This window comes from Bidens hawaiensis, unplaced genomic scaffold (assembly GCF_021521415.1).
Source record: "Bidens hawaiensis isolate Kalapana, Puna unplaced genomic scaffold, B.hawaiensis_p1.1 tig00012474_1, whole genome shotgun sequence".
In the NCBI taxonomy this organism is placed as follows: Eukaryota; Viridiplantae; Streptophyta; class Magnoliopsida; order Asterales; family Asteraceae; genus Bidens; species Bidens hawaiensis.
The window spans coordinates 150,339-170,001 of record NW_027492021.1 but is presented as its reverse complement, the minus strand read 5'-3'; the positions used below and the strand labels follow the sequence as shown (position 1 = coordinate 170,001).

At 35.3% G+C, this 19,663-nt stretch overlaps 1 protein-coding gene across 1 annotated transcript; it reads right to left on the bottom strand.

Annotated features, from left to right (window-relative positions):
- Window positions 1-1,016: 1,016 nt before the first annotated feature.
- LOC143541215 (putative GTP diphosphokinase RSH1, chloroplastic) lies at window positions 1,017-19,300 on the bottom strand. The gene is made up of 24 exons (XM_077034096.1): window positions 19,209-19,300; window positions 18,997-19,148; window positions 13,102-13,248; window positions 12,752-12,817; window positions 12,489-12,581; window positions 11,935-12,066; window positions 11,583-11,684; window positions 10,972-11,049; window positions 10,820-10,891; window positions 10,636-10,743; window positions 9,089-9,186; window positions 8,948-9,008; window positions 8,795-8,857; window positions 7,832-7,888; window positions 7,334-7,435; window positions 7,030-7,188; window positions 6,731-6,862; window positions 5,235-5,321; window positions 5,076-5,147; window positions 4,635-4,721; window positions 2,993-3,455; window positions 2,051-2,112; window positions 1,698-1,766; window positions 1,017-1,134 (listed from the first exon to the last, which is right to left on the bottom strand). The coding sequence occupies exons 1-24, from the start codon at window positions 19,231-19,233 to the stop codon at window positions 1,030-1,032; spliced, it is 2,592 nt and encodes an 863-aa protein (XP_076890211.1). The 5' UTR covers window positions 19,234-19,300; the 3' UTR covers window positions 1,017-1,029.
- Between the last annotated feature and the right edge of the window lie 363 nt (window positions 19,301-19,663).

Below are 19,663 nucleotides of genomic sequence, written 5' to 3'. Positions count from 1 at the left end.
TATAATATTAAAGTTTACTAACATCTTTGCCAAGTTTTTTTAAGCCAACTACCAAAGATTAAACATTTTTAGAATAAAGTTTGAGCATTGTGCTTTGCAAAAAACGGGCAAACTGAAAGAGGTAGGGAGAAGGATTTTATATTGGGAAAGTGGACCGATATAGACAACAAATGACAACTCTTTCATACGCGTTATCAACACCGTAAAACCGGGTGGTCTAGCGGTCCCAACATTGCGCGAACATAATACAAAGAGCGTTAAAAAAGCTCAAAGGAACCTTATGGGTCTTCCCATACACGAGTTGTTGGTTGGGAGCTTCTTCGACCCTTGTTCATCTATAAGAGTGGTAACCTTTACTATACGACCCTCATCAATGAAGATGATGCAATCATTGCCAGAAATTACCTCGACAAGATCTAGCAGATTAAAGGCCACCCTTTATACCAAGGATATTGGAGTTTCAAAATTTATTCTTTGAATTGAAGTTGCGGGAGTGTAGAATTTTTTATTATTATTATTTTATATTATTATCTCTTATTATTATAATAAATTTGGTCTTCAAGGTAGAGTTTTAGTTTAAATAAATAAATAAATAAAAACTCCTGTAACCCCATTCCCCAAGTCTTTTGATGAAAGCTTATTTGGCTCTTGTCCATACCACGAAATCAAATCAAATCAAATCAAATCAAATAAAATAAAAACCGCTAATTATGGTTTTGTTAAACATAAACCCCGTTCAAAACCCCAAACATTATTAGAAACACATCAAATCGATGATTATTACTTCCATGCTATCAGGTTAAAACAATCTAGTGAAACTTTCTTATCATTCCAAGTATCTTTACATGTATACTCTTCACAACTAGTTCTTTTTCTCTCCCTTTATATACACTCCACTCCACCTGCCTCTACACATTCGATTATTTTTATCATGATGACTGAACAAATATATGGCAATTAAAGACCCACATGCATGAAACATACCAAATAAAGAAAACCGTGGTCAACTCCGTTGACCACTTTACATGATCAGCATTCTCGTACTTCCTGCCGTTCGGCTAACCCTCGCAAGCTGCAACCCGTTGACCATCCTAAGACCCCAATGACCAACTCAATTCGTGAACACGCACTAACCTGGACCCATGTAACAAACACACGGTCCATAAACATTTTCAAACAGTTTGAAAATTGGGGTAAAAAACACAAAAAAACAAAACAAAACAATTGTTTATGCAAGTCTTGAAAACCCTCCGAAAAGCGTAACGTCTATAGCCAAAAACTTGCCGGATGACGAAAATGCCCTCAAAAGATGAAAACGTAAAAATACCCTTGATGAGGTGTCAGTATTCCTTGGGTAACAAAAATGATTTAACAAATTGAATAATAGGTGTTACACATTTAAACTAGCATATAAATATTAGGGATATTTTTGTCATTTTACTTGCTAAACGACGAATATGCCCTTGAAAAATGAAAAACATAAAAATACCCTTGAAGAGCTATCAATATCCCTTGGGTTAAAAAATTCTTTATAAATGAATTGTGTAAAAAATATTACACATTTAAACTATTATATAAAAAATTAGGGGCATTTTTGTCATTTTACATATATCTGGCAAGTTTTTTTTTAATCATGATTAGCATAAGCAAAACCAAATACATACGGTATCTCTGTTTCAGTAATTTATAACACATACCATTTCGTCCAAACTTGATTCAACTTGGAAGAGAATAACTGCCATTCCTTTTTCTTTAACCACCTCCGCCTATTATTAACAATGAAAATATATTGAACTCTTTTAAGAAATAAATAACGCGCTAAAATATGGTTACAAAAACTATATACTATAATAAAAATCTAGATTTCTTATTTGAAAATTTAGGAGGGCGTATGGATTCAAAATACATTTGGGTGACCTTTGACCCATTTAGTAAATATTTGATTTGACCCGTTTGAGATCAAACATAATTGACCTTAAGAAAACGGGCCAAATCACCACCTCAAATGCTATTGTGTCTATAGTAGTAACGTGGAGGTCAAATCACTCACCGCACATGAGCATATTGTGACACCAACATCTGCTAATGTCTTTGTGATGTCAGCTAGCATACCTGTCAGTAAGTAGTAAAATTTGTTACACGAAAGATTTAAAGTAGAATTTTTCCTTTGGATGTGCATTTTGAAACTAATTATGCAATACAAGAAAATCATAAGCAGATGTTTGAAGCGGTGTAATAATGAGACCACTGTTTGATAGTCTGCAAAATTCATTATTATTTAAGTAATTAATAGATATGGAGGTTTCTATTTTGCGCCTAACGTAACGTTGATTGTCAAACTGGGAAGAACTGTTAGTTTGCTTTACCATAATAAAAATCACTTCAAGTAGCAATAACAAGATCATCGGTATTTCTAAATCATGCTAGTGAGTGGTTAATCAAATTATAAACCAACAGTTACGCCATATATGAGAAGACTACCAAAATAGACATTTCGACCCACATTTTTGCTAAAATAGACATTGACTTTTATCCCTTTAAAAAATAAACACATCCAAAATCAAGCAATCAGAAGACGCCACAATCCACATAAGCAAAGCCAGCTGAGAATGCTGGAATCTAGCCGGCACTAAAAACGACGAAAAGTACAGCGAGGTCGACAAAACAAACCAATCAAAACACATGTTTTTATTGGTTTGTTTTGTGAACCCCATTGCACTTTTCAACGTTTTTAGTGTCAGCTAGACCTGCTTCTTAGTCGGCCTTGCTTATGTGGCATTTTCTGATTGGCTGCTTTTGGATTTATTTATTTCCGAAAAGGATAAAAGTGAACTTCTCTTTTGACAAAATAGTGGGTTAAAATATCTACTTTGGCAATATCCCATAAACTAATAGTCATGTCATATACATAGTTGCTTACACATCAGAGCAACAACTAACGATAATCAATAAAAATCTAACCAAAAAAATAATAAAATGAAACAATAACTACCTTTTCGATCTATGCAAACGATGCACATCCATTGAACAGAATGTCCCTCAAAATCACTCCATGATGAAACTTTCCCGTCACGCCAGCTTTCAAGACCGGGCAACACTTCTTTATACATTGGAACATCAGCAAATATCATTTTAGCAACACCATTCACCTGACGTTGTGGGTCCCCCTTTGACTTGGTCAAACTCGTACTCTTCACATTTTTGTTATGTTTTCCATTAACTTTGGGGACCTTGATACTACTACCAGTTTTAAACTGAAAAATATCTTGACCGATTATTTTTAAGGATGACATTTCCATGACATTCATCAGAATCTTTTCCCATGTGTGTTGTGCCCCTTTAGAGTAGTCAGGTACATCTTCGGTTTCACTATCGTCTCCAGAGTCAGCAAGAAAGTTGTTGACTGAGTCAACTGTTAGTTCGGTAGCAGATTGTGCAGCTTGCTCCTTCAAAAACTTAAAACAAAAGGAAACCAGTTTAACAATTGGATCATTTACTTGTGAACGGTTCAACTCGGGTTATACTTCTATGATTTATCGCTAACGTAGGGGTGAGCACATAAACGAATTAACCAAACCAAGCAATGAACCGATAGTTTGGTTAAGCAATGACTGAGTAATCGAAAATTATGGGTTATGCGTGTGTGTATGTATATATTGATAATTTATGTGCAAATGTTTATAAAAAACCCAAATTGAATTAACCGCCAATAACTAATTAACCGAAACCGAGCGACTTTGGTTTTTTGATGATCAAAGTGTTCGGTTTAGGCAATAACCGAACCAACCCATGCTCACCCCTACTCAACAGGACAAATGGGTAAAAAAAAGGTAGCTGAAAATAAACGAGTAAAATTGGTCACATAGAGTGAATCTTTTATGAACAAACCTCCTAAATCAACTTATTTAAAAGAGTTCTATTACTCCAAACGGTAACGAGCTTTCACGTTTTTGTTATAGTATGCAATGAGCTATATATATATATTTTAATATTTGATGTATAAAACTTTTGTAACTGGAAAACTGTTGCCGTGCCGCTTTTTTTCCCAGTTACAGCATTCCAATTGCATCACATAGAAACAAAATAAACATTTTTCACACCAATATATATATATATATAGAGAGAGAGAGAGAGAGTTCATTACGTACAGTTACAAAAGATATGAAAGTTCGTGAAACTTCGGTGCAATAAAACCCTTTAAAGTATTATATCACTACTAAAATAACAATCTTTGGCATTCATATCTGATGCAACAACTGTTTTTTTTATAAAATAGATAACTCGGGACAAAGTGCTACACACCAACCCGGCTGACACATTTCAAAGCCAAGCCCAAAATTTGCATGTTCTAACCAAACATTTACATCTATATGTATATATAATTATAAATAAATATACATATATATATGATTATTTATTGAAACAATTAATAAATAATAAAAGAGCTGAGGTCAAGCTTGAAAACTACTCACAAACCGGGATCGAGCTTTAGAAAATAGAAACAGAGCTCAAAACAAGCCGAGCTCGAGCTCTTGTAAGTTAAATGAGCCAAGCTCGAGCCTGGGCGACCTCGGGCTTGGTTTGTTTACACCTCTAGTGGAAACATACAACAATTTCAATCCAAGATAACATACTTTCATAATCTTGTGTCGGGCACTGCGAGTTTTTGCATGTGGCAACCATTGCTTGTGTCTCTGGAAAGCCGACTTGCTTGAGAGTGCCTGATAGTAAAGAAAGTTATTAGCTGGCAGAGATGAATGAGGTGGCAAGTTTGACATGTTTTCCTATGAAGGGGTTGATTCAGGGTTGTACTTTATCTGTAACCAGTCAAACAAATATTTTTAATATCTTTAAAGCATTTTATTGAAATTTTTTAATAATTGTAAGCATATTTGACACATTAATTGCTTAAAAAGATTAAAAGAATTTTAGGCAAAAATTGTTTCAGATCAAACTGGCCTGACTCATTTAAAACCGAACCAAAACTTACCTTTTTACCTAACCCTTACCAGAACCAAAAAACTCAAGTAACTTAATCTTGAATAATAGTAGTAAGATGGTCGAGAAAAACTAACATTATAAGTCACTATCTCCACAACTTCAGCATTTGTAAGCACATGCAAGGGAGGTACAATATTTCCATTAACCTGATGATAATACATAAATAATATAACCAGACTTGAGATTTCCTTCACATAAAAAAGAAAGAAATTAATTAAACAGAAAGGACTTGCCTTTGCAGCCACCATACTGTTTCCGATATCAGTGCTTATCATATAGGCATAGTCAATGACAGTTGCTCCTTTAGGCAAATTCTTAATCTGTATCATCATGTTAAAAGAATAAACTTAATAGAAAAGAATGGGTCAAATTAAAAACTCATATAAATTAAACAGGTTGACCAGGTCAAACCATTTAAAAGTTGTCTAAAGTGTCATTCAAACTTCTGTACTGATTTAGTTCTAACAAAGTAGATACCATTTAAGCACTAAAGCACTTACAAAATTTTAAAAGAATTTTTTACCAAACTAGTGTTGGTGGAAAAAGTATTTACCATTTTGGTGCTCCATGAAAACTATTTACCAAACTAGTGTTTTTCATTTGTTTTATATTCATCTTTATTTTTAAATTCTTTTATTGGAGTCTTTTAAACTTTTTTTATTTAGTTAATCGATTATTTATTTTTTTATAACATAATGCTTATGTATATTTTATCCATCAATCCAGTATCTTTTTTTTATATATTTTCTTATCAGTTAGCTTTTCTTTTCTTTCTTTCTTTTTTTTGTATTTTCACTAATTGTTATAATTCTTTTCTTCTTATTTTATTTTTTATCTACTATTGTCAAATATAAAAACAAATAAATCATCTAAATAAATTCAAAATGAAATAAGAAACATAAAAAGATAACCAAATATTAAAACTTAACCTGCTACAAGCCACGAGTCTCAATATCAAATATAAACGAAAATATGAAATTCAAAGAACACAAACAAAAAGGCAAAAATGCCAAATGAAGTTGAGTCGCTACCGATCTCTACAACTATAAACAAATTTAAAAAAATGTGTAAAATAAACTGAATATGCTACACTGAACATATTTAAAACGAAAAGAATCCAGAACATCAGTACTAGTTAGGTTCGTTACTGTACCGGAACTTAACCCAGCCAAAATTAAATTCGTAAATGAACATATTTAAAACAAAAAAATAACATAATTTGGTAAAACCCAGACGTTGCGGTGATTATTCGACGTGGATTTGATCGGTATCGGTTATGTTCGTCAAAGTCTCGAAACTAAACCTAAAAAATAAAATTCGTAAAATGAATATATTTAAAAAAAAACAAAAAATAAATACATTTGAAAACAATAAAAAAAAGAAATAAAAAGAATAGCAACAAGATAAAAAAAAAGATAAGAAAAGTTTTGTTGATAAAATATAAAAAAAGGTTAACTAATATAAAAATAATAAAAAAGAAACTCTAATATGATGATTTAATAATAAAAGGTGAATAGAAAATAAAGGAAAACACTAGTTTGGTAAATAGTTTTCATGGAGCACCAAAATGGTAAATATTTTTTCCACCAACACTAGTTTGGTAAAAAATTCATTTTAAAAACAGGGACAAAATAATGTTGACCAGCACGTTTGGTCAAGAACCCATTTTGACCTGCGAGTCAATCTGCCCATTTTGCCACATCTAAATAATAGGAATTTATTATTTTACCTCTCCCCTTGGCGTAAAAACGAAAACACGGCTACCTAAAAGATCCTTGGTGATTGTATCTACAAACTCTCTACAGCTCATGTGTCCAACAAACTCCTCTTGCCATTCTCTAATTGCATTGAGCCAACCAATCTGAAAATTCAAATGTTATCCATATCACTTTTCACACACACACACATATATCTGTGTGTGTGTGTGTGTGAAGCTTTGAACTTCTAAATGGGTGCATATGAAATTGCCCATGTAATTTAATGATATTTGATCTAGAAGATTGGTTATGAGTAAATTTACTATCATACCCTTAAGGCCACATTCGTATTATTAAGGCAGACTTGTTTCCCTCTCAAGTTTCTGTCATTAGCCATCGTATCTCTGACTAAACCATTAACAATAACTTTCCCACTGTAGTGAGCAGCAATACCTCTTTCTGCTATCAAATTCATCTCTTCGGTTCTAATCTGCATATAAAGATAATATAACTTTATCTCAATCTATTACTTGTATAATTAGGGACATCTTTGTCATTTAACAATTATACACGAGTGGCCTAATAACTTGTTTTAACAATTAAAAGGAATGACTATTATTTCCTAAGAAAGTTACCTGCACTTCTAGACGAAACATGCTCTCATAAAGAAAAGGGATCACAGTAGTATGAAGACTCTGATAACCATTGGGTTTTGGGGTTGCAATGTAGTCTTTCATCTGTAAAACAATTAAATAAAAACGTTATTTGATTTGTTTCCAACATTAAAGAGGTCCTTATCCTTAAGTTTTACAAATTAAAGGATTAAACCATTCAAAATGGAGTTTAGGGACTTCTGTTCGAATTCAGCAAACGACCATAGGGTTTTACTTCAGTTGCCCTTTTTTTATGATTGCAACTATGTTCAACCGTAGGGTTTTACTTCTGTTCGAATTCAGCAAACGACCATAGGGTTTTACTTCTGTTCGAATTCAACAATGTAGTCTTTCAAAATGGAGTTTAGGGACTTCTGTTCGAATTAATGTCTTAACTATGATACAACTATACATATTACAATATTAATCCACCTCTAACAATAAGTTAAAACAAAAGAAAAAAAAGGCATGCATACATACAGATCTAGGGACAGGTGTCCAGATTCCATGTACCAGCCCAAGAACATGGTAGCAAATCTGCATGAAATAGCATTTATGAAGCAAAATATAAAAAACAAATATGAAATTGTACGTTATATTTCACACTTTTTTAGACTAGAAACAAATTTTACACATTTTTTAGGTCTCAGATTTTCAGTAACCAAATTTAGACTAGGGGCGATAAAGAAACCGATTTACAATTTATTAGCTATTTTAGCAAGTAACCTCATTTCTATTATTTACCTGTAATATGCTGACGTGGCCCCCAGTACCTTGTTTAGCCACCACATCGAATGCCACATATGTAATTTGATAAAAGGTTCAAAAAAAATCTTTTACAGGTTTGAAAATGTGGTCTTTCTTCAAATATATATTTAAAAATAATTACTCAAGGTCGCATTAATTAGATGCCACGTGACATATATATAGACAAAAAATTACAAACAAGATGCACATCAGCAATAAAAAAAGCATAGATATGAGTTTCTTTCTGTTTTCAGAAATCACGAAAAAGTGTAAAGTTCAGTTCTATTTTATGCAATTTGCCTAGGCTTGTAAATGAACCTAATGAACACGCACGAATCATGTTTGTGCTCATTCATTTAACTAGCTGAACAAACAATCGCACATAAAAATTAAAGGAACGGGGTTTTCTTGTTCATATTCGTTAGTTAAGAAAATGAACATGTTCATTTATTTTTGTTTGTTGAAAGTATGAACGAACTGTTCACGAACGAAACGAACGAACAAACATAATCGGGCATAGATGAACAAACATAACTGGGCTAAAACATGTTATGTGAAAGAACAATTTATTGGACCTAAAAAGTTATTAAAACTAAACTAAGTCGTAATGGGCCAGTATCTGTTAAATGAATGTATCAACAAACATAAACAAACGTTCATGAACATAAATGAACGAACAAGACAGGCAAACTTTACCTGCTGTGCATTACACAGTGGACCCACACCAACACACGGCTTGGGTTTAACAATAATCCTCAGCTGTTAACAGAATGCAAAAAACATGTCAGACAATTAAAATTACAAGGAACACAAAATTCTAGATGAACTCTTTTTGACCATATTAACTACCTGTGCAATTTGATTAACTTCATTTATTGAACCTTTTGATTTCACTACAGATTTATGGATGCTGCAAGTATAAGAATAAACGAAATAAAATTAGAGGTATTAGAAACAAAAAGGAAAATGAAGAATTATCCATCATTTTACCTGTAAGGTTCTTTACAGACAGAAAGCACTTCAGTTTTCACAATCATAAGGTCTAAGAACCGGTCACCTTCAATTTTCTTAATCAAAATTTTATTTGCCTAAAACAAGAAGCAACAGTAAGCATTAACATGCTTCGCATGAGCTATTTGTATCAAATGAAAATGCTTTGGTTTTAGGGCAGTTTCATATGCATCCCCCTCAAAGTTCAAATTTTATACAGATTCTTTTAGATTTCGAAACTAGCCTTTTAAAAAACCAATTTTATCTATTCTCCCATTCATAGTAGATAAAGTTATTTAGTTCTTTGTAATATTTCGTTTTCAGTAATTAACTAAGGGAGCATTATGCATTGAGATAATTAACTATGATTCACATTTCACAGTAATAACTCTGTTTTAGTATTTGTTTATTTAGAAACACAGATTATTGTAAGTAATTGATTTACTTCATTTAGCATGGAATGGGTAAATATGATGCCTTCATAAAAAGGATGTTATATATAAACATAGATATATGGGTGAGGTTCATTACTAAACACTAAATAAAAAGAACAAACCTAAGTCGTTTTAAGTTATTTTCATCAATGATCAGTGTTGTAGAACTCACTAGGTGCTAGTCGAGAAGTGGGTAACCGACTAGCGATTAATAGAGATTAACCGGGATTAAGATTAATGTGATCGGAAACTTTATATGTAATTTTTCAAAATTAAATATAATTTTGAAAAATTACATATAAAAAAGTTCACATAAAAACTTCAAACATAAACGTAACAAATCAAATAGAAAACCAAGGTCCGGTTGTCCTCTCAATAAATAATAATAATAATAATAATAATAAACAAAGGTCGATTTCTGATCAATCACCGATTTGACCGACTACCGATTAATGGGTCCAATTAGGTGAAATCGTATTGGTCTAGAGCCGATTACTGATTATCCCCGCCTAGATCCATTTTTTACAACACTGTCAATTATTTTTTTTTTCATCTGAATATTTGTTACTACAACCAAGATTCGCACCAACGGCCGCTCCGCCCGGGCTCACGACCAAGATTTTGCAGCGACCGCCCACCCAAGGTTTTGCACAACACTGTCAATTATTCATGTTTGTAAAAGATTTTACTTCACATATATGCTATGTTTGGGTACATAAAAACCATTAAAGTAATTCGTTCATATGCTTTTTTAGTATTAAAGGTTTAGCTACAGATGTGTATGTAATATAACCTACACATGACTTATACAGGTCCATGCTCTATACAGAAATGGTGTTTGTTCATGTGTGTGTGTGTATTGAATTTCAGGAGATGAATAAACAAGCATTTTCTTATATTTAAAAACAATTTAAGATTGAAAAAATGAATTGACTTATTTTGTCCAGCATTTTCTCACAGTATATAGCGTTCTGTATAGATCCCTCCTCTCTCTCTCTCTCTCTCTATATATATATATATGTGTGTGTGTGTGTGTGTGTGTGTGTGTGTTTGTGTGTCTGTGTTTGTGTGTGTTTGTGTATTTATATGAAAAGTCACTTATGACTAAATTACCTCTTCAATTTCTTTCTCCTGTTCTTGACAAAGTTCTGCGACTCGTCTCTTCACTGTAGCATAATCTTGAGGATTTGTGTACATGAAGGACAGATTCTCAAGCTCAGACTGCAAGGAGAAAAAAAATCAATTAATTATCTTTCTAGCAGGAAAAACGTGACTCAAATATAGAATTTAAATATACCTTAATTTGGTACATTCCTAGGAGCTTTGCAAGGGGAGCAAAGACTTGTAGTGTCTCCATTGCAATGTTGTACTGCACATTGTAAAAATCGATGAAAACGATGTGAGATTGAATATTAAACTGTTAAGATATTAGACCAAAATTGACCCAACCTGCTTATGTGAAGGCATATGTGAAAGCGTTCGCATATTATGTAATCTGTCTGCTAATTTAACGATTATCACCCGGACCTAACAAAAAAGCAACTTTCAATGAAGACGAGAACTTAAAAAAAGTTAGATTTTAGGTAACCAACTTTCAGAACTTTCAATTAAAGGTCAAAAAGTATGTCACAGTCTCACAGATAGGTTGAGCATGTTGAACCTTTTTTTTTATGATGGAACACAATATTTACTTATTTACACTAAAATACAACTTACTTTCAACCTTTTGTCATTGTGTGTAGAAAAAATATGTTTCTTCTTACCATTGCATGTAAATTGTAACATTCTTCCATTTTTTACCTTTATATTTAAGTAACCTTCTATAGCAGGTAAAACGAACTTGAAACTGATGGTGTGGGAATGTACTACCATGCCACATCATCAGTTTACCTGCTAAAGAATTGGAATTGTGTTACATATGATAGAAAATAACATTTTTCTTACATACAAGAACAAAATGATGAAAGTAAATTACCTTTTTAGATCAAAGTTGGTTACTTTTTTATGTAAATAGAACTTGACATAAGTACAAACTTTAAAATATTTCATGAATATTTTACCTCCTCAGTCATGGCTAGAAACATTTGTCGAAGATCGTGAGCTTTCACATCCTGTATTGACCGACTTTCATTTTTATACTTCAACTTTCCAAGTTTTGACACCTAAAATCAAACTAGAATCAAGTTTAGCACATGCAACTTCTAGCAACAAAATTACAGCAATCACAAATGCAAAATTAAATACGGGCTTGTTTGGAGTTGTGTTTTTAGAAACACTGGTAACTGCTTTTTAGAATCACAAATAACAGTTATGTTTGGGTATGGTGAATCCAATTCTCATTATCTGACTGTTTATTGTGTAACCGCTCTCAAAACACAATACCAAACACCCGTTATATGCAAAATATAACACCTTAGTTTCTCCTTCAACAATGTGACGAACAGTGGCACCAAATTCTTTCTCTATTTTTTCAAAAGTAACAAGATTTGTATCTTCAACTGTGTCATGCAACAAACCAGCAGCAATTGACTCCCAGTCCAATTCCTTAATTAAAAAAGCAAGTCAGCTAAGTGATCTTAATTACAACATTATCTACAGAAATGAGATAATGTACATGAAGGCCACTAATATATTTGAATTGCATTATAGATCAGCATGGTATATATTTGATTTCATTTATGCCCATATTGGCCATAAACACTCCGAACGACCAAAAAGCCCTAAACTTTTTTTAAAGAATTTAAGACTTTTAAGGGTATTGTTGACTTTTCAAAATTTTAAGGGCAAATTCTTCATCTGACAGGTTTTTGGCTAAAAACTTGGTTTGTATGAAACCAAACACATATTTGGATGACCTCTACGTACATTATCAATAAAAATTAAGAGAAGTTAGAAGGGCCACCAATAATGATGGGATGTCTAACTAGTTGTTTCCATAAGACCATTCATAGGATTTTAGAACTCACTAGTTCTCCAAGTATTTTTGCAACTTCAACTGGATGAATAATAAAGGGTTCTCCACTTCGACGTTTTTGCCCATTGTGTGCCTCAAAGGCCAGCTACACAACCAAAAGTTAAGAAATCATCGTTAACACTAACTAGAGAACTATAATACAATGATCTTTCACACCGTTTATTGGAAATGAAATGTTACACGTCAAGGCCACTCATTTATAATGCTATTTACTCTATTAATAAATTGCAAGTCATAACAACTATGAAAACTTACATTTAGAGCATCGCGCACTAACTTCAACTCATCAGACGTAAGGTATGCAATAGAAGTTTTAAGATCCTGAGGTGATTTAAACAAAAGAGCATTAGCAACCCTTATTCAACTGCTCAATTAACACAATACAAGTTTGTTACATCTAAAGGTTATATACACCAACAATTTGGTGAACGTTTATTACATATTGGTACGATAAACCCAATAAAGACCAACCAAAAGTTGTTTACGTGCAATAACCCTTTATCTATTGGGTGTTATTAGAACATCTTTTAAACCTTTTGTACTTTATTCCTACACTTTCTTGTAAAGAAAATATAAATAAATAACATGGCAACAAATCCACATACCTCCCACAAACGTTCAGGAGAGACCTCATCATATCCTGAAGAATAATATGAAGAAGAAGAACCCACTATCCACTTCTTACAGGCTAGATGGAGCAAATTTGACCTTACAAGTCTTCGTGAGGGTAAATGGTATAAAGCTTCACATCTCTGACACATAAAATTAATGGACAGTAAATATTTAAACATAGAAAAGAAATTGGCATCTAACACTAATAAATAGGTTAATGTCATAAAAGAGCAACCTACTATCCCAAATGTTCCACTTTGGTCATTATACAAATTATCATGCCAAATTAGTCATTGAACTTTGAAAATGGTTCCTTAAAGTGACCAACTACATGAGATTTTTTAAAAAGAACCAAAATGCGAAGGTTGAATAACTAGTTTGAGGTGATATATTGCACAATGACCAAAATGAAACGTGTGAGAGCTTTTTTAGGTAGAGTGGGTGGCCGGGGGGGGGGTGCATATATACATATATTATAAGCAGCACTTCTAGCCATTTAACAAATGCATTATGTGTACACACTAATAATCTCCACATTTCCATTATGAAGCTGTATTTTCAGGACTTTTAATAATTGATTCCAAGGTTGCTGATAGAGTCTAGAATCTGGACTCTAAACAAACGATTCAATTACTGAAATATAATAACCCGATTCAAGATGGGAGGTCTCCCATCTTGCGGTGCGCGCATATAATGTATATATGTGTGAACCCTCGGGTGGGCAAAAGTAAAATTGCACTAATTTTGACGTTATTTTACTAATCTCGTGAAAATAACGTTAAAAGTGGCGGAAGGTTAATCAGGCATCATGTGGTGGCGTTGATAGCCGAAAGACAAGGGCACATGCACCGATCAGCCGGTGTCCCGATGATTGAGTGCTATGTGCCTTATGTCCAAGGCTTGATGCAAAACTACTATCGAGCCGGGGGTCTCACCGGAAGCAGCCTCTCTATCCCTATGGGATAGAGGTAAGACTGTCTACATCTTACCCTCCTCAGACCCTACCATAGCATTGCTATTGGTGGGATATACTGAGTACGATGATGATGATGATGATGATGAAGATGGGAGGTCTCCGATTACCCAATTCGAGATGGGAAGTCTCCAATACAAGGTTAAAGACAACCTAATACTTAGATAATAATAAACATTGATCTCTTCCTCACTATAACAAAAGATATAAATAAACACTAGTAGAATGGTAACTTGCCCTAAACTTTAGCTACCCTTTATTAATAGAATAATAACCGATCCAAAATTTCAGCTACTCATTAACCCATTATCCCCTCTTTTAATAATTGATTTGACCAAGATATGGGGCCGTATCAATACATCCCGGCCGTACAAACGACTTGTCCTCAAGTCGAAAAATCTGATAGTTGTGCCAGGCGATCAACCATTCAATTATAGGCTGACCCACTTCATAGGATACATCCATAAGCTAGAGCAGATTGTGAAGGCCCTACAATATCCTTGTCTTTTGCATCTACACCCCGCCTTGATGACCATTTGATTTCAGTGATTTCCTTCTTATCATATGTGTCCCATGTAATTGCAGTTGGTTGTTCAGGGTCGATATTCTTTTCCCCTTCCCCCGACTCCAACAGTTTGCCTGTTAGGAATCGCGCGTGCTTCACAAAATCAGATATGCATGGAAGGATTTTAGGAATGAGTTGCGATGACTGAGTAACAACCGATAAGTTAGGTTTGAAGGCAGGTGTTGCTACTAGGTTTCTGTTGGGCTTTGTATGACCAACTTTGGACTTGGATTCAAGGAGCACACTCATGGCATTAGGTTCATCAGATTTAATTTCCAAAATCTGATGATGATTTTTCTGGTCATAAGAGTTGACCATCTCACCTCTTTTTTCGGCCATTAAACTATCCTCCGCCCCCATGTTCTTCTGATCCTTATCTGCCTTTTCACAACAGCTGTCATCTCTTATCATTATCATCTGGGACTTGATTTCTGTAACATCACCCCTCAATCGTGAGAGTATGGTGTTAAGCTTGGCGGCGATGGCTGCCAATTGAGCGGCGATTTGATCGGACATAAGACTGCTACCACCGCTACCCCTGGTTTGCACCATCGTTCCTTTAAATGTGTTTCCCGGCAATGGAACCAAATGATATTAAGAGTCTAGAATCTGGACTCAAAACAAAAGATTCAATTACTGGAACATAATAACCCAATTCGAGATGGGAGATCTCCGATTACCCAATTCGAGATGGGAAGTCTCCAATACATGGTTAAAGAAAACCTAATACTTAGATAATAATAAACATTGACATCTTCCTCACTATAACAAAAGATATAAATAAGCACTAGTAGAATAGTAACTTGTCCTAAACTTTAGCTACCTTTATTAATAGAATAATAACAGGCCCTAAATTTCAGCTATTCATTAACCCGATATCCCCTCTTTTAATAGCTGATTTGACCAAGATATGGGACCGTATCGGTTGCTCATTCCCTAGAGAACGCTATCCTTGGTTATTTGCACGTCAGCTTCTATTTTCAAATTTCCTAATATCAATCATTCACTACAGAACATTTGTCGATAACATAATTATTGAAAGCCCTCGCTTCTTGCTCCTAGGCCCATTTTTCAGGCGATGCTCAATACATGCGCTTCTAGTTCCTAGGTGAGCGCTTTGGTATTGTCTAGGACAGGAACATGAGAAGACAAAAGCCGAGTAAAAGAAACACAAGGAGTGCTATTGAATCTTAGATCTAGGAGTGGTCAAAGGAACTACATTAAACATTTTGTTATCCAAGTTTTGGAATTACATTTGAATCTTGACTATTTTAGAACTTTTGGTGCTAATTTGATGATATTAAATATTATATAATAGCTTTTATATATTTTATTTGAAGAACAAATTAATTTCATATACATATACATAATGTATCTTATTTTTTTATTTAATTGCGCTTTTTTTCCCCTCAGGCCCTCGCTTTTTTGCGCCTTGTGCCTAGGCCCCAAGCGAGGCCTATGTGCCTTGAGTGCGCCTATTGCATTTAATAACTATGGTCGATAAACCTTTAGGAACTCATTTTCTGTTATAAACAGATTATTTCTAGTGTTTAGGTATCAGTTGCATAGTAAAAAAGGCGTATAACATTATCCGTGGTTAATATTCAGTATATCTATTATAGATTCTTATTCTACTTAACACAGCAGCAGCAAAGAAGTAAGGATGTGTTGGGTTATGAAGGCCTTTGGGCCGGTTTTATTAGAAGGCCCGGTTTTGGCTCCTAATTATGTTTAACCCTAATCTTGTTTATTATATATATCCCATCATGTAATTGTAATCTTGGTTCTGAGCTAATAAGAAAACCTAGTTGCAGCCCGTGGACGTAGGTCCCCTCGCGGGGACCGAACCACGTTAAATTCTTGTGTCGTTTATATTTTCGTTTATGCGTGTTTATCGTTGTGCATGTGTGTGTTGTTTCGCTTCCGCGCGCCGCTTTGTTCCTAACAAGTGGCATCAGAGCTTTGGCTCGTTTACACACGGTTTTGCACGGGTATCGATCGGAAAAAAAAAAAAAAGGTAGAAGAGGCTGGTTTGAGAAGGGCTGCTACAGTGCCGCCGCTACAGTGCCGCGGTGAACAGTATCCGGCATGAACAGTGTTTCCGGCCGTGAACAGTGATTCCGGCGGTGAACAGTATTGTCAGAGATCTTCGTTTTTCTGGTTAACAGGGCTGTTCGGGGCTGTTTTTCAGGGCTGTTTGGGACGGTTTTCCGGGTGATTTTGCAATTAGAATTCCTGTTTTGGACTTCTTGGAGTTGCAGGTTTCACTCGGGCGTTGCAGGTGAAGCACCGGGTCGGGTGTTTCGGGTTTTAGGGTTTTTCTTTGGAGGTTGCTCGGCTTCAGGGAACCGGGTTTTGTGAAGACCATTTAGGTTCGGGTTCAGATTTGTTTGCAAGAGATTAGTCTGAGGTAACTTTATATAGTTTATTTACAGTTAGTTGATTTATCGGTTATTGCAAGAGCAAATCGGTTTATTTGGCAGTGTTCTGTTGAACAATCGTCAAGTTTAGGCCCGTGCCCTTGTTGTGTCTGTTCACTGTTTTCGATTTGTTCTCGTTTGTTATTGTTATAACTGAAGACGAGGTGGTTATGATCGGAATGTTTGACGGTTTGGATTTTGGTTGATTGGTTTGTCATGTGAACTTGGATATAGTACTGGTGATGGATAAACTTGGAGAAAATGGAACCAGCGGGTGTGCTGGTGACGGCATAAGTGAAAAAAAAAAATGAGGTTAGTGGCAAGTCATGTTAACTATTGCTCGTTTGGATGATCTTTCGGTTAGGGTTTGAGTTAACTGATCGTGTGTACGGTCATAGAACCCTTGGTACCGCTTGATTTCATGAAAGTTCTACTGTTGTTATAGCTGTTTGCCTGTTAGCTGGTTCGAAACTGTGATTATTACTTCTTGTTCGTTTGGAATTGTGAAGTTATATCTTGTTTGGTGGTGATCAGTGGTACACCATTTGAGAGGTTCATAATCTCGTGTTGGGTAAAGTTATTTGCCGGGATAGTACGAGTGGGGTTCATCTCATGGAGTGTTGGTGTGGCATGGGTTGGGATAACAGGAACAGTGGGAGCTGGGCATAGTCGACTTGGTAGGTTGCGTAGAGGTGAGACATTTTAAGAGTCGATGTCGAAAGGTTTGGAATTCTGCTTTTGAGAATGTATCTGGGGTTGATGCATTGAGACTCAGTGAAGGCGGTGAAGACTCTTGGGTTCAAGATTCTAGTTTGCTTTATTTCTTGTTACTCACTTCAATGAAGCATTTGTTGAATCTTTTAGTTAAAGACTTTTGGAAGATACGGTCTCTGTATCGTCGGAAGAAGTGAACCAACTTCCGAGTTATAAGGTCTTGGCTCGCTGAATCGGGTAGTGCTAAGGGGTTTCAGTTTGCAGACATGAAGCCTGGAGCCACAGTGATGTTAGCTTGAGCGTATTCGGAGGTCTGAACATGTTCGGGGTTTTGGTAACAGTGGGAGCACGCGGTGTGTTCTAGGTTTGTTTCCAAAGGGACGTTGAGTTCGGAAGACTGGGAAATCCGAATGTGAAAATCTCTCCTGGTATAGTCTGCTGATTTTTGGAGAGTGATTATCCTCTGGAAGTCTTTGGAGCCGGTAGTGTGAGTAAGTGAGGGCCGGTTAAGATTGAGGATGAGCCATTGGCGGGTTTTGTCATGGCTGGGTCTGTGATGACCGGATTGGAGCTCTCGGGAGCTTCAATGGGCCTTTCAGGTAACTGATGGGAAGGGGCGCTGCAATTGGTGTGGATTGGTAGAAATCTTAGTTTGTTCCTAGAGAACTGGAGGCTTGGAGAACTTCTTTTGTTGAAGTTTTAGCTTGTTCTTGGAACTGGAGGCTTGGTTGATTTCTATTACTGAAGATTACTAGAGTTACTGGATGAATGAGATTGTTATATTTACTTGGATGGCAGGCTGGAATTTATCGCAAGGCCTTCAAGTGGGAGATTGTTGGGTTATGAAGGCCTTTGGGCCGGTTTTATTAGAAGGCCCGGTTTTGGCTCCTAATTATGTTTAACCCTAATCTTGTTTATTATATATATCCCATCATGTAATTGTAATCTTGGTTCTGAGCTAATAAGAAAACCTAGTTGCAGCCCGTGGACGTAGGTCCCCTCGCGGGGACCGAACCACGTTAAATTCTTGTGTCGTTTATATTTTCGTTTATGCGTGTTTATCGTTGTGCATGTGTGTGTTGTTTCGCTTCCGCGCGCCGCTTTGTTCCTAACAGGATGTAGCATGAAACACAGTGTACACAATCAACCTACTCAAGGGCTATTTGCAATCAACATATAGAGCAGTATCTGAAAGTATAGGGCAGGTGAGTGTTACATGAGCATGGCGAATCCTGCGTTCGCTGTGTCCGTTGGCGTTGGCGGTGCTGGCTAGCGATCCAGTCAAAACCCTAGGCGCCTTCCAGGCACACGTAACCGGGCTACAGTCCCCTTTCGGATACTTAGACACATTCACACACTCTCTCGACACTGCACAATCATAATTTAATAACCTAAATCCAGAATTAGAAAGTGTGAAATCAGTAGTACCTGACAAAAACGGAGCAGAAGCCATGTGTAACGAAACGCATCGGAACCTCACACAGTGTCAATTAATCGAGGTATGAGTGAGATAGTATTTTTAATTAGGCTAGGGTTTATATGAAGATTGAAATTGAGAACGATGAATGATGATATGATATTGAGGATAATGAAAATGCTTAGCCGGATTGATGCCACAAAAAAGATAATAAAAATAAAATATTATAAATAAAATTTGTAAAGATATTTTTTGGTATGTGAAATGAAATGAAATGAATGTTGGAAATGGACCGGCAGAAGCTGGTTTCTTGGTGACTCTGTCTCACCGGTCGATGAAACCACAGCTCGAGAACCGGTTTGTGTTTTTAAAGTTTGTAGACTGGTAAGACAGATAGGGGTTACAGGCTACTCTTACACCGCATTCTCATATTTAAAATACAAGAAAAAAAATGATAAGATTGGAT